At 57.0% G+C, this 12607-nt stretch overlaps 1 protein-coding gene across 1 annotated transcript in view; it reads right to left on the reverse strand.

Moving 5' to 3' along the window:
• Nucleotides 1-12607, reverse strand: part of ANGPT4 (angiopoietin 4) — a 45356-nt gene that overhangs the window by 14566 nt on the left and 18183 nt on the right. Inside the window, exons 2-3 of the mRNA XM_075900894.1 lie at nt 3131-3286; nt 1359-1480 (exon numbers count right to left, since the gene is read on the reverse strand). Of these exons, the coding sequence (XP_075757009.1) occupies nt 1359-1480; nt 3131-3286 (278 nt within the window). The remainder of the gene's footprint in view (nt 1-1358; nt 1481-3130; nt 3287-12607) is intronic.

The following is a 12607-nucleotide window of genomic DNA, read 5'->3' on the forward strand; positions in this document are numbered from 1 at the left end:
TTTTAAATACCCTCCGTGTGAAAGGTCTGGTGTTGAAATGGGGGTTGCTGTTGCAGCCCCAAATCGTGGTCTTATTCCCGGGGCGCTTGCCCCGAAATCCCTGCCTTGAGGATGGAGGCGGGCGACCCAGGCGCAGCGGACCGGCTCGCTCGCGCGTATTCGCCAGCCCCGGTGAGCTACTCCGCTCAGCCTGCCGGAGGGGATGAGCAGTGGAGCCCCCTGGCCCGAGGGGCTGTACCTTCCTGCGGGGTTTCAAATGGGCAGCCGTCCAGCCGGGAGAGCTGGCCCATGGGGGGGGAGGGGCACTTCAAAAGCTCCCCTGGTTTTGCAGCTATCCCTCAGTCCAGTAAGAGGTGCTCTCCTTAAAGCCGGGAATAGGGCTCGACCCCGCGGTAGCGTCTGTCCTTCCGCCTGGCCAGGCTCTGTCCTTCGGGGAGAGCTAATCGCCCGGGGCAGGCGGGGCCCAACGGCCGTCGGAGGCACCTGGGATATGGATGTCCAGTGCCCGCCTGTCTTCGCAAAGCTCCGTCATAGCGGGGGCCACCAGCCCCACCTCTGATTCTCCTTCCCTGGTGACGTGGGCCCCACCGGCTCTGGGACAGGGATGAGGTCCTGACAGCGGCTGAGCCTTCCCCAGAAGGAAAGGCGCCAACGGCACCCCCAGCTCCTCTGAGGACGGGCAAGAAGCAACACGCTTCAATTGCATCGTTTCGGTTGGACGTAAGGAAAAACGTCCTCGTTGCCAGGGGGGTGAAACACTGGACTAAGTTGCCCGGGGGGGTTGTGGAATCCCCATCCCTGGAGATATTGAAGAGCAGGTTGGACGGACGCCTGGCAGGGATGGGCTAGTGGCTGGTTCTGCCGGGAGAGCAGGGGACTGGACTCGGTGCCTCTCGAGGTCCCGTCCAGTTCTAGTGTCCGAGGAGTCTGCGATTAGCGCGAACCGGCCTCCCGCCGGAGCTCGGTGCTGCTGGCAGGGACTCGGCAGAGATGAGGCCGCCCGCCATGCCGAATGCCGAGCGGCTCCCTCTTCCCCAGCAGCCCTGCTGCCCACCCCACCCCGCGAGGCTGTCCAGAAGCGAGCCGAGCGCCAGCACGCCACTGAAGCCAGGGCTGAGAGAAGGGAGCGAGGCAAAGGACACAGAGCCCTGGCCCTTCCAGCCCGCCGCGCGCATCGGCCCGGGGACAGCAAGGAACGGGAGCCCGACTGCGGGAGCAGGCCGAGCAACGTTGATTTCTGGGGCCAGGAGCGTTGCTGCGGATGAAACGACCATCCTGCCGCCCTGCCCTCTCGCCCTCCTGCGCGACAAGAGTCGGCCACGGGGACCCGAGGGGAGCCGCCGGGCCGGGAGCCGTACTTGTTCCTGCTCTGCAGCGTGTGGATTTCGTTTGTCTGCTGCAGAAGCTGCTCTTCCAGCTTGGTGGTGGACAGGGAGTTCTCCAGCAGCTGGGTCTCCAAGCGCGAGGTCTGGTTGAGAACCTGTGCCGGGAGCAGTCGGGAAGAATAATGAAGGGGGTCCCTCTGCCGTTTCCCACTTAGGCTTCCCCCGTTTTCAGCAGCGTCGCCAGGCCTTGGCGCGATATTTCATGGCTACATCTGCACCAGGGGAACCCCGTGTAGATGGCGCACGCGCTAGAGCCCCTACCAGGCTGTACCGCACATGCTGGCCACAGTGGAGCAGAGCCTGTCGTGGTCTTTCCAGAAAAAGTGAGCACCACCACGGACCACAGGAGTAAAGGCAGAGTGGGCGATTGATTTTGCACGGGGGCCACTTTGTGAATTGTGGGGAGTGGTCACAGGCCAGCTCCGCCCCTGGAAAGGGCGGGGCCTTGGGCAGAGAGGGTGGGGTCTCAGGCAGAAGGGGCAGGGCCGCTGGTGGACAGGGCGGAACCTTGGGCAGAAGGGGCGGGGCCTCTGGCGGACAGGGCGGAACCTTGGGCAGAAGGGGCGGGGCCTCTGGAGGACAGGGCGGAATCTTGGGCAGAAGGGGCGGGGCCTCTGGAGGACAGGGCGGAATCTTGGGCAGAAGGGGTGGGACATCTGGTGGACAGGGCGGGGCCTCAGGCAGAAGGGGCGGGGCCTCTGGCGGACAGGGCTTCGGGTGGAAGGGGTAGCTCCCTTTAGGCGCCCCATGGCCCTGGCAGGGGAAGGAGACTTTGCACACTCTCCCACCCCCAGGCCAATCAGGACCTGGGGGGGCGGGGCAGCTTGTGAAGTCACTTGCTGTTCAAAACGGCTGTTGGCTCCCTCTAGGCGCCGTGTGCCCCTGGCAGGGCAGGGGCGAGAGACTTCGCATGCTCTGCCACCCCCAGGTCTCGACTGTTGCAGGGTGGCCACAGGCCGGATCAAAGGGCTTGGTGGGCCAAATCCGGCCCATGGGCCGAATCTTGCCCACCCCTGAGTAAAGGGAAGGGAGGCTGATTGGACGATATGTGATCCCTAGCCTAGAAATCCCACAGTCTCTCTTCATTTTACACGGACCACATCAACTACCCATCAATGTTCCCTCTCTTTTTTCCCATCCATGTGCGGAATAAATTGTGCACCGAAGCATATGCCGATGTGCACCACCAGGACAAACACACACTGCCGGTTGTGGGCGCTCTGCTGCCAAGTGGGCAGCATATGACTCTCTCCTGGGTGGCCAGCTGAGCGCTCCACTTACAGGGAACACTGCTGCAGGGGTGAGATTGTCAAAGCCCCATAGGGGCGAGGGCGGATGGGGTATCCCCAGCTCATTCATTTTCATGGGAACTGAGCAGCCAAATCCCTTCAGAAATCTCAACCCACCCGTATGAGCCATGAGTTTTGTGACTGGCCCGATGAATCGTACACGTGAGCCACGCTAATATCATGCAAGCAACATGCAATGGCTTGCACAACCCTCCCTCCCCCCGCCCCTTTGTCCTTCATAGCTCTTTACAAACATGAGTGAATCGAGCCTTGCCACTCCTTTGGGACCTGGGGGAAATATCCTCTCTTGGTCACAGGCAGGGAAACTGAGGCAGGAGGCGCCCTGCTCTGCCCGAGGACAGCCGCGTGAGGAGTCCGTGGGAGAGGGGGTCCCACACGGGGCAGCCACGTGTGCATCCATGCGACAAGCTCTTTCCCAGAATGCTCCTGCCGCACCTGGGCCTCCACGTCGGTCAGTTTCCTGGTCTGCTCGGCCGTTTGGTTCAGGAGGCTCGTCCCGATCTCCAGCATGGTGGCCGTGTGGGTCTGCGCGACGTGCTGCTGGACCCGAGCCACCTCCGACGTCATGCTCCTCTGAATGTAGCTCTCCAGCTAGACCGGCGAGAGGGGAAGTCAGTCTGTTATAACGCGGGATCAGAGCCCTCGTGATCCCCAGCCCGACAGCGACATGCCCGCTCTGTATTCCACGGCAGCAACGTCTCACCTCCCTCTTGCCCGAAACACACTCTCTCTCTGGGGAAATCACGCCCAGCCCTGCCTCCGGTGGAACCCCTTTGGCTCCCTCCCGTGCAGCTGGTGCTAAGCCAGCCCTAGTGCTACTCCTCAAAGCTGGGGACTGGGGAGGAAGGGACATAGAATCCTAGACCTGGAAAGACCCTTGAGAGGTCGTCAAGTCCAGTCCGCTGCCCTCCCAGCATGGCCAAGCACCATCTAGAATGGATCATCCCTGACGGGTGTCTGTCCCACCTGCTCTTCAATATCTCCAGGGATGGAGACTCCACAACCGCCCCCAGGCAATTTATCCCAGTGTTTAACCCCCCGGACAAAGTTTTTCCTAATGTCCAACCTAAACCTCCCTCGCTGCAATTTCAGCCCATTGCTCCTTGTTCTATCCTCAGAGCCAAGGAGAACAATTTTTCTCCCTCCTCCTTGTGACACCCTCTTAGGTACGTGAAAGCTGCTCTCACGTCCCCCGTCTGCCTTCTCTTTTCCAAACTAAACAAACCCAATTCCTTCAGTCTGCCTTCATCTGCTACATCCCATCTGCTACTCTAACCCTGTGGATTCCTTCAGGCTGGTTTCCATGTGCTTTCTTTGAGACTCCCGTCCAACCTAAACCTCCCTTGATGCAGCTTAAGCCGGTTGCTTCTCGTCCCATGCTCAGAGGTCAAGGAGAACAATTTTTCTCCCTCCGCCTTGTCACCCCCTTCTGGCTACTTGAGCGCGGAGTGGTGGAAAGCTTTTCTCCCTGGCACAAGCTCGCTTTGCCCTCTGTAATTTATCGGGAGGACAGTGTGTACTATCTGTGTGCAGCCTGGCTTCCTGGCATGAGGCGGTCCCCTTGGAAAAATGAATCTCCGCAAGCCTCTCTGACGCAGGCGTTGTTGGAGACTTGCCGTGTCCTTAACATCTCTCTCCTCCCCGCGCCCCTCGCTGATCTGAGTGAGGAAGATGGGCCCTTCTTGGCCCGAAGGAGGGACTATGCCCATGTGATCACAAATCAGCTCCCGCCCCCACACTGGCACTCGGCCGCAGCCAGCGGACACTCAGGGGCCCCTGGAAGGCTCTGCTCATCATAGAAACCTAGAAACCTAGAACTGGAAGGGACCTCGAGAGTCATCAAGTCCAGGCCCCTGCCCTCCCGGCAGGACCGAGCACCATCTAGATCATCCCTGACAGGCAGGTGTCTGTCCAACCCAAATATCTCCAGGGATGGAGATTCCACAACCCCCCCTCCCCCAGGCAATTTATTCCAGTGTTTCACCACCCTGACGGGTAGGAAGGTTTTCCTAATGTCCAACCTTAACCTCCCTTGCTGCAGTTTAAGCCCATTGCTTCTTGTCCTGTCCTCAGAGGCCAGGGGAACAATTTTTCTCTCTCCTCCTTGTGAGGCTCTTTTAGGTACTTGAAAACGGCTCCCATCTCCCCTCTCAAACTTCTCTTTTCTAAACTAAACAAGCCCAGTTCTTTCAGCCTTCCTCCATAGCTCATGTTCTCTAGACCTTTCATCATTTTTATTGCTCTTCTCTGGACCCTTTCCAATTTCTCCACATCTTTCTTAAAATGTGGTGCTTAGAATTGGACACAAGACTCCAACTGAGGCCTAACCAGCGCAGATTAGAGCAGAAGAATGACTCCTCGTGTCTTGCTCACAACACTCCTGTTCATGCAGCCCAGAATCACGTGTGCTTTTTTTGCAACAGCGTCATGCTGTCGATTCATATTTAGCTTGTGGTTCACTCTGACCCCTAGATCCCTTTCTGCTGTATCCTTCCTAGACAGTCGCTTCCCATTCTGGCTGTGTCCAGACTCAGGGGTTTTTTCGAAAAAAGTAGCCTTTTTTCGAAAAAACTTCCCCTGCGTCCAGACTCAAGCCGCGTTCTTTCGAAATTAATTCGAAAGAACGCGGCTTTTCTTTCGATGGCGGTAAACCTCAATTTACGAGGAAGAACGCCTTCTTTCAAAAGTTCCTCTTTCGAAAGAAGGCGTTCTTCAATGTAAATAGGGCTTCTTCGAAAGAGAGCATCCAGACTCACTGGATGCTTTCTTTCGAAAAAGCAAGCCGCTTTTTCGAAATTTCTCCGTGCAGTCTAGACGCTCTCTTTCGAAAGAGGCTTGCAGTCTAGACATAGCCTCTGTGTGTGTGAAATGGATTGTTCCTTCCTAAGGGGAGCACTTTGCATTTGTCCTTATTAAACTTCATCCTAGTGACCTCAGACCTTTCTCCAGATCATTTTGAATTATGACCGAGGGGCTGAGCATCGGAGGCTGTCACTGGTGTGCAGGGCGCTCAGCATGTCTGTAGCTTGCCCCCCTCTCGCCCAACCAATGTCCTGTGTGTGAAACTTACACAATGCAAAACCTCAATGGGGCAGACCCTCTGCAGCACGGCTCCATTGAAATCAACCCAGCCTACACTGATCAGCAAGAGCCGAGGGCCTGGCCCTGGCAGCGCTGCAGCAGGGCCGCTCTGTAGGAGATCTCAGCTCCCCTGGGCTCGTCCTTCCTACGCGTGCGTTGCAGGGTGGGGGGCAGACGCCTGCCCCGACTGCAGACTCCTGGCACCACGTCCCTGCTCTTCCGAGCAGCCGGTGCCAGAGGCTCCCCATCTTGGCTTGGGCAAGGCAGAGACGTGAGTTGAATGCAGAAGTCCCCCAGAAGGCGTGCGTGGAAAGGGGGCTGGTTGTGCCTTTGCAAGGAGCCTCGTCCGAGGTCTGGGCCACCACTGTTAGGACATAGAGATTCAGGCCTGTCTAAGTCAGAGATTAGGAAAAACTATTTCCCTAGGAGGGTGGGGAAGCACTGGGATGGGTTCCCTGGAGGGGCGGGGGCGGGGGGGTGGAATTTCCATCTCTAGATGTGTTTAAGTCCCGGCTTGACCAAGCTCTGGCTGGGATGATGGAATTGGGGCTGGTCCTGCTTTGGGCAGGGGGCTGGACTTGATGACTCCCGAGGTCTACAGCCCCTGGCTTCTATGAAAGCCAAACCAGAAAGGAAGGTAAATTCCTAACTTTCCAAACCAGTCACCAAAATGTAGGCTGACAGCTTTCTGTCTTGTTAGGACCCAATCCCCGTCTCTCTGTTGTTAATCTGTCTGGTTCTGCCGGGTTCTTGGATTATTTCTGCCTCCTCGATAATAACTTTGCTGGGTGCAAATCAATGACGGCGGTAGGGAGATAATTGGTGAGATAATCGTGTTACAATAGGTTAGGGTTGGTTAGTTAAATTTCTGTAGCATGATTGGTTAAGGTACACGAAAAGATCTCACAAAACTAGGTGATTGAGCAAGAAAATGGTGAATGAATTTGAATGTGGACAAATGCAGAGTAATGCACATTGGAAAAAAGAATCCCAGCTATACATACAAAACGATGGGGACTAATTTAGCTACATCTGCTCAAGAGAGAGATCTGGGAGTCAGCGTGGATAGTTCTCTGAAATATCCACTCCATGTGCAGTGGCCGTCAAAAATGCAAACAGAATGTTGGGAAAAAAGGATAAAAAAAGGATAGAGAATACGACAGAGAATATTTTATTGCCTCTGTATAAATCCATGGTACGCCCACATCTGGAATCCTGCGTGCAGATGTGGTCGCTTCATCTCAAAAAAGATCTCTTGGCATTGGGAAAGGTTCAGAAAAGGGCAACAAACATGATGAGGGGGGATTAGTCTATAAAATCATGACAGGGTAGAAAAAGTAAATAAGGAAAATAATGTAAAAACTAGGGGTCACCAAATGATATGAATAGGTAGCAGTTTCAAAACAAACAAAAGGAAGTTTTGCTTCATGCAATGCACAGTCAACCTGTGGAACTCCTCGCCAGAGGATGTTGTGAAGACCTAGACTTTAACAGGGTTCAAACAAGAGCTAGATTAAATTCATGGAGGTTTGGTCCAGCAATTGCTATTAGCAAGGATGGGGTCTTCAGCTCCATGGGAGGTGCCAGGTTTTGGGGTTTTCAGCCCCAGAGCAGGCACTGAGGCTCTGGATTCCTGCCCTGCAAGGCACTCTGGAGTCCTTGCGAGTTTGAAAATATTTCCCGGTGCTCTGCTCCGGGCAGCTCTGGCTGAATCTAAGCCCTCTACAGCCCCTAGCCCTGTGGGGCCTAGATCTGGCTGTGGTTACCAGCCGCTCCCATATCACCGACGCTAGCACCAGTAATAATCCTGGGGTGGGTCAGTGAGAAGCCAGCCAGGGTGACCCCCAGGGCCTCGCTGACTGATGGCTGCAGAAACACGGCGCAGGGTGGCTGCGTGGAAGAGACGCACTTACGAAGCTGCTGGCTTTTGCAGCCACGCGGAGCTCTGTTGAAATTCCCAGCCGACCAGCCCGGGCTACACACAGGTTTGTTTATTTGTGTTACTTGCGGGGAGGTGGGTCTCTTTTATTTTTGTCTCGCTGCCAGCGGGCTGCGGAAGAGGCTGTTTGTGTTGCTGGTTCCCCTCCACGGAGGAGCTGAGAACGGGAGAAGACGATGGTGCAGCTGGAGCAGGGAGCGATGCGGTTCAGACTGTTCCCTCGGCCTCTCACCCTTTTGTGTCCTGGCCCCTGGCAATCCGCTCCCCAGCTGGATCGCTGGGAGGAGAAAGCAAGGGGTAGAAAAGACTGAGCCAAGGAGGCTGGTGGAGGGTGAGCTGTTCAATCACCAGGAGGACTGAGCAGCCGGGGTTCCAGGGCTGGAGGCATGGGTGCATCCGAAGTGCACCCATGGGTGCATCCGAAGTGCAGTCACGGGGGGTTCCAAAGTACTCGAAGGGTATTGGCTACTCATGTGCCGTTGAAATTCAATAGATTTGGGAACCCAACTCCCTTGGGCTCCTTTGAAAATCTCACCTCTGGAAATACAGCAGCTATGGGACGTCGGCGCGAACGGGGCATTAGCCGCAGACAGGGGACGTCCGTAGGAGACACCCTGTTAGCGCTGATGGGGGACGTCCGTAGGCAATGCCCTATTAGTGCCAACTGGGGACGTCCATAGGTAATGCCCCATTAGCGCCGACGTGGGATGTCCATAGGAGACGCCCCAGTAGCACTGATGGAGGACGTCCGAAGGAGACACCCCGTTAGCGCCGAGGGGAGATGTCCATAGGAGACACCCCATTAGCGCCAATGAGGGACGTCCGTAGGAGACGCCTCGTTAGCGCTGATGTGGGACGTCTGTAGGCAATGCCCCGTTAGCGCCAACATGGGACATCCGTAGGCGACACCTCATTAGAGCTGACGTGGGATGTCCGTAGGAGACACCCCGCTAGCGCCGACATGGGACGTCCATAGGCGATGCTCCATTAGTGCCAACATGGGTCATCCATAGGAGACGCCCCGTTAGCGCCGACATGGGACGTCCATAGGCGATGCTCCATTAGTGCCAACATGGGTCATCCATAGGAGACACCCCGCTAGTGCCGACATGGGACGTCCATAGGCGATGCTCCATTAGTGCCAACATGGGTCATCCATAGGAGACACCCCGCTAGTGCCGACATGGGACGTCCATAGGCGATGCTCCATTAGTGCCAACATGGGTCATCCATAGGAGACGCCCCACTAGCGCCGACATGGGACGTCCATAGGCGATGCTCCATTAGTGCCAACATGGGTCATCCATAGGAGACGCCCCGTTAGCGCCGACGGGGGACATCTGAAGATAACGCACCCTTAGAACCGGCCGCTATGCAACAAGCTCCATCGCGATCAGACACGATTTGAATTTGTGCTACGGTAGCGTCTCCAGTCCTGGGCCAGGGCTCACGGCCCCGTTTTGCTGGGTGCTGTTAAGTCCAAAGAGAAAAGCCCAACAAACTCCTGCCGAAGGGCCAGGGGAAGTGACCAGGTCCCCTCTGTGCTACATCTCAGTGAGGCGACGCGGCCGGTTCCCCTCCCGCCTGGTCCTGGTCTTTAATCCATCCGGCCCCGCTCTCCTCTCAGAGCATGTGCCCCAAGCAGGCCTCTGCTCGCTCTGCCCCCCAGGCTGGAGTTTTTCTGTCCCTGCCCACCCCCTCCATGCTCCATCAGTGACGTGGCTGCCGAGTGGCCCCATCTGGCTCTTGCACCCGGAGCCCGAGACTCGCTGTCCTCGTGAGCTAGACTGACCCAAGTTCCAGCCTGCTTTGCAACACCCGCACCACAGCGCTGGCTCGGGGCAGGGGAGCAAGGGGCTCTCTCCCGGAGGGGAGCGACTGGGCTTCCATCTCGCTTGGGCCGGGGACGTGTGGGGGGGACAGCACATGCTGAAATCACCCTGGGAACAGCTGGGCCAGGTCTTTTTGGAGCCACTCGCGGTCAGGTGACTCCAGCCCCGCAGGCCTTCCAGGGTCTGTGCCAATGTAAAATAAACACGGCGGCTCTCGGGCGTGACCCCGCGGCCTCCCCGGGGAGAAGAAACTAAACACTCGCCATGAAATCCTGGCCCCGCTGAAGTCAGTGGCAAATCCTCCCTCGAGTCGATGGGATATTTGCTTTGTTTCTCAGAGAGGGGGGAACCGGGGGGGATGGCAGGGGAGGAGCCAGACCAGGGAAGGCAGAAATGGAAGAGTCCTGACGGGGCTCAAAAGCAGACTCAAAAGCAGACTCTCAATCTCCACCTGAATGCTGGAATCCGCACCCAAAAAAGCCATCCAGCCAGAGACACCGAATGGAGCACGGGGCCCGCTGTTGCCCTGACTCTGCTACAGATTTCCGGTGGGACCCTGGGTGGTTCCCCTAACCATTTTGCTGACATGGGGTTTACCTGCTGCAGAAGAAGATGGGGCCAAGCTCATTCAATGCATCATCACGAGCCGCGTTGAGCCCCACGGCTGCTCCATGGAGACAAGTTAGCTCAGGATCTGCATATGCAAATCAAGCAGCTCGCTACCTCCCGCCCTGTGTTGGAAACACAAACCCAGGGCTGTTGCATCAACTCTTCCACCCCTAGATAGTGCGGAGGGAGACTGTCCTAGAAACCAAGAGCTTGTCTAGACCGGGGAATCGGCACCGGTATAATGGGGCAATGGGCGGGTTTGCAGGTGTGACTGGTCACTGGATCGGTGTCACTAGACTAGTGTGAATAAGCCCGTGATGGTGTGGGGGGGAAGGCAAGCCCCCAACCCTGCTCTAAGCCCTGCCCCTTCTTCCCAGGCCCTGCCCCCACAGGAGAAAGCCAGCCCCTTCGAGCATCATGGGGAGGAAGGGCAGCATGTGGCCCCAGCCTCCCCGGCCCGAAGCACAGGGAGCGTGGGTGCTCGGGGGCCACAACGCTCCGCCCCCAATACGCCTACAGTAGGCATCGTGGGGGCGGAGTCTGGGCAGGGACAGGCTGGTGGTTTGGGAAGACAGAGCCCTTCCCCCTCCCAGCATACCCACCGCCCATGAATAAGCCCGAGAGAGGGAGAACTCATGCCAGTTCATTTCACTCGGGCTCCGTCCTGTAGACCCCATCGGAGCTTGTCATACTGAGCACGCCTGTGTGCACGTGTCATCCTGTGACGGGCTGGAGCATGCCCACCTGCATGCGTATTGCACGGGTTTCCATCCACAATCAGCTCCATGTGAATTTCGGAGTCCTTCCCAGCTCTCCAGCTGGCAAGGGGCCGAGGAAGGGAGGGTGGAAAGTTCACAGGCGGAATACTTGACCTGCTTGCCACAGATCCATCACGGTCCCCTCTCTCAGATCTCTCCGTCCCCTGATAAAGAAGCTCTTTGACATGTCATGGCTGGACACGAGCCAGCCACGAACGCGGGTGCAAATGCACGTCCGATGCCGGTCCCGCAATGATCTTTTTAAAGCTGGGAAGAGCCACGGAGTTTGTGCTCCAAATAAAACTCAGATGCTGCTTCCTCTTTCGGAATCCGCTGGGAAAATGCCTCCCCCAGGGCTTTCTATTTTGGGGAGGGTTTTACACGAGGTTTCCATTCTGAAGTCCGGCGCGCAAATTTTCAAGCAGGGACTTGATAAACCCAGGACGCTTCAAACCCGAAGTCGCGAGCCAAAGGGAAGGCGAAACCAGAAATGTGTTCGACCTACCTGCGGTCCCTGACCTGGGAAGTCTACCATGGGGTGGAAGGAGCCAGAGCGCCGGAAACAGGCAAAGGAAAGATCCAGATCTGCAAAATCCCACAGCCTGGAGTACGAGCTGGCTCAGGCCACGGTGCTGGGACATCCCATTGCAGAGCAGAATTGTTGAGGGCAGTCCTGGCTCTGGGAGGCAGGCTGCCCTTTAGCTAACCTGAGCCTAGCCCCTGGTTGGCTTTGAAAATCAAGCCTGAGACCTGATCCCGGAGCTGGTGTTTAAAAGGAACCAGTCCAGTGAGCCCCCGGCCAGGGCGAGAGAAACGTGGGAACCTCGTGTGAGCAAGCAGGTGACCAGCTGCCACATTCTACAGCACATGCCGAAGTTTCCCGGCGGATGCTTTCAACCGAAGTGGCACAGTATCGCAAGGCCTGCGTGTGGCGGCACTGGACGTGTCACCCAGCCTTCCTGCGAGCCACAGACAAGGTGCGTGGCAGCCAACGGTAGGGGAGACTCCTGGGAGGGTCTCGTGGCCAGCAGACATCGTCCATGGACGAGGAGGAGGGGGAGTTGGACAAACTGGAGAACTGGTCGGAGGTCAATAGGATGACGTTCAATAAGGAAAAATGCAAAGTGCTCACCTTAGGGAGGAACAATCCGTTTCTCACACACAGAATGGGAAGCGACTGTCTAGGAAGGACACTGCAGAAAGGGACTGTGACGGCATGTTGGGGGTCCCCCGTCTCCTGCACCTCGAAATGGCACAAACAGACTCCACCAGCCAGTGGAATTGAGGGTGGTTTATTGCTCCTCCAGGATACAGCATAGCACAGATGTAATCTGGTTACAGGATCTGGGGCTAAGAGGCCTCAGTGCCCCCTTTGAGATGGGGGGATCCCAGCCCCCTCCCCAGTTCCTTCTTCCCTGCTTTCCAGCCAGGAACCAACTCCCTCTCCTCTTCCAGCCCTGCCCCCAGCCAGGGCAGCATCCACCTTCCTTTGTTCCTCTCCATGGGGGGTGACTGGTCAGACAGGTTGAGCCCTTCTTTGCATAATGACTCATGGCCTGTCCTTCTGGGCCGCGGTACCAACTGCAGCCAGTGGGGGTTACCCCAGAGCCAGCAGCGTAGAAACCAGCCAGGTACCCCCACTACGTCACAGGGACCTAGGGGTCACAGTGGACCACAAGCTAAATATGAGCCA

Source organism: Pelodiscus sinensis, chromosome 18, assembly GCF_049634645.1.
Source record: "Pelodiscus sinensis isolate JC-2024 chromosome 18, ASM4963464v1, whole genome shotgun sequence".
Classification (NCBI taxonomy): Eukaryota; Metazoa; Chordata; order Testudines; family Trionychidae; genus Pelodiscus; species Pelodiscus sinensis.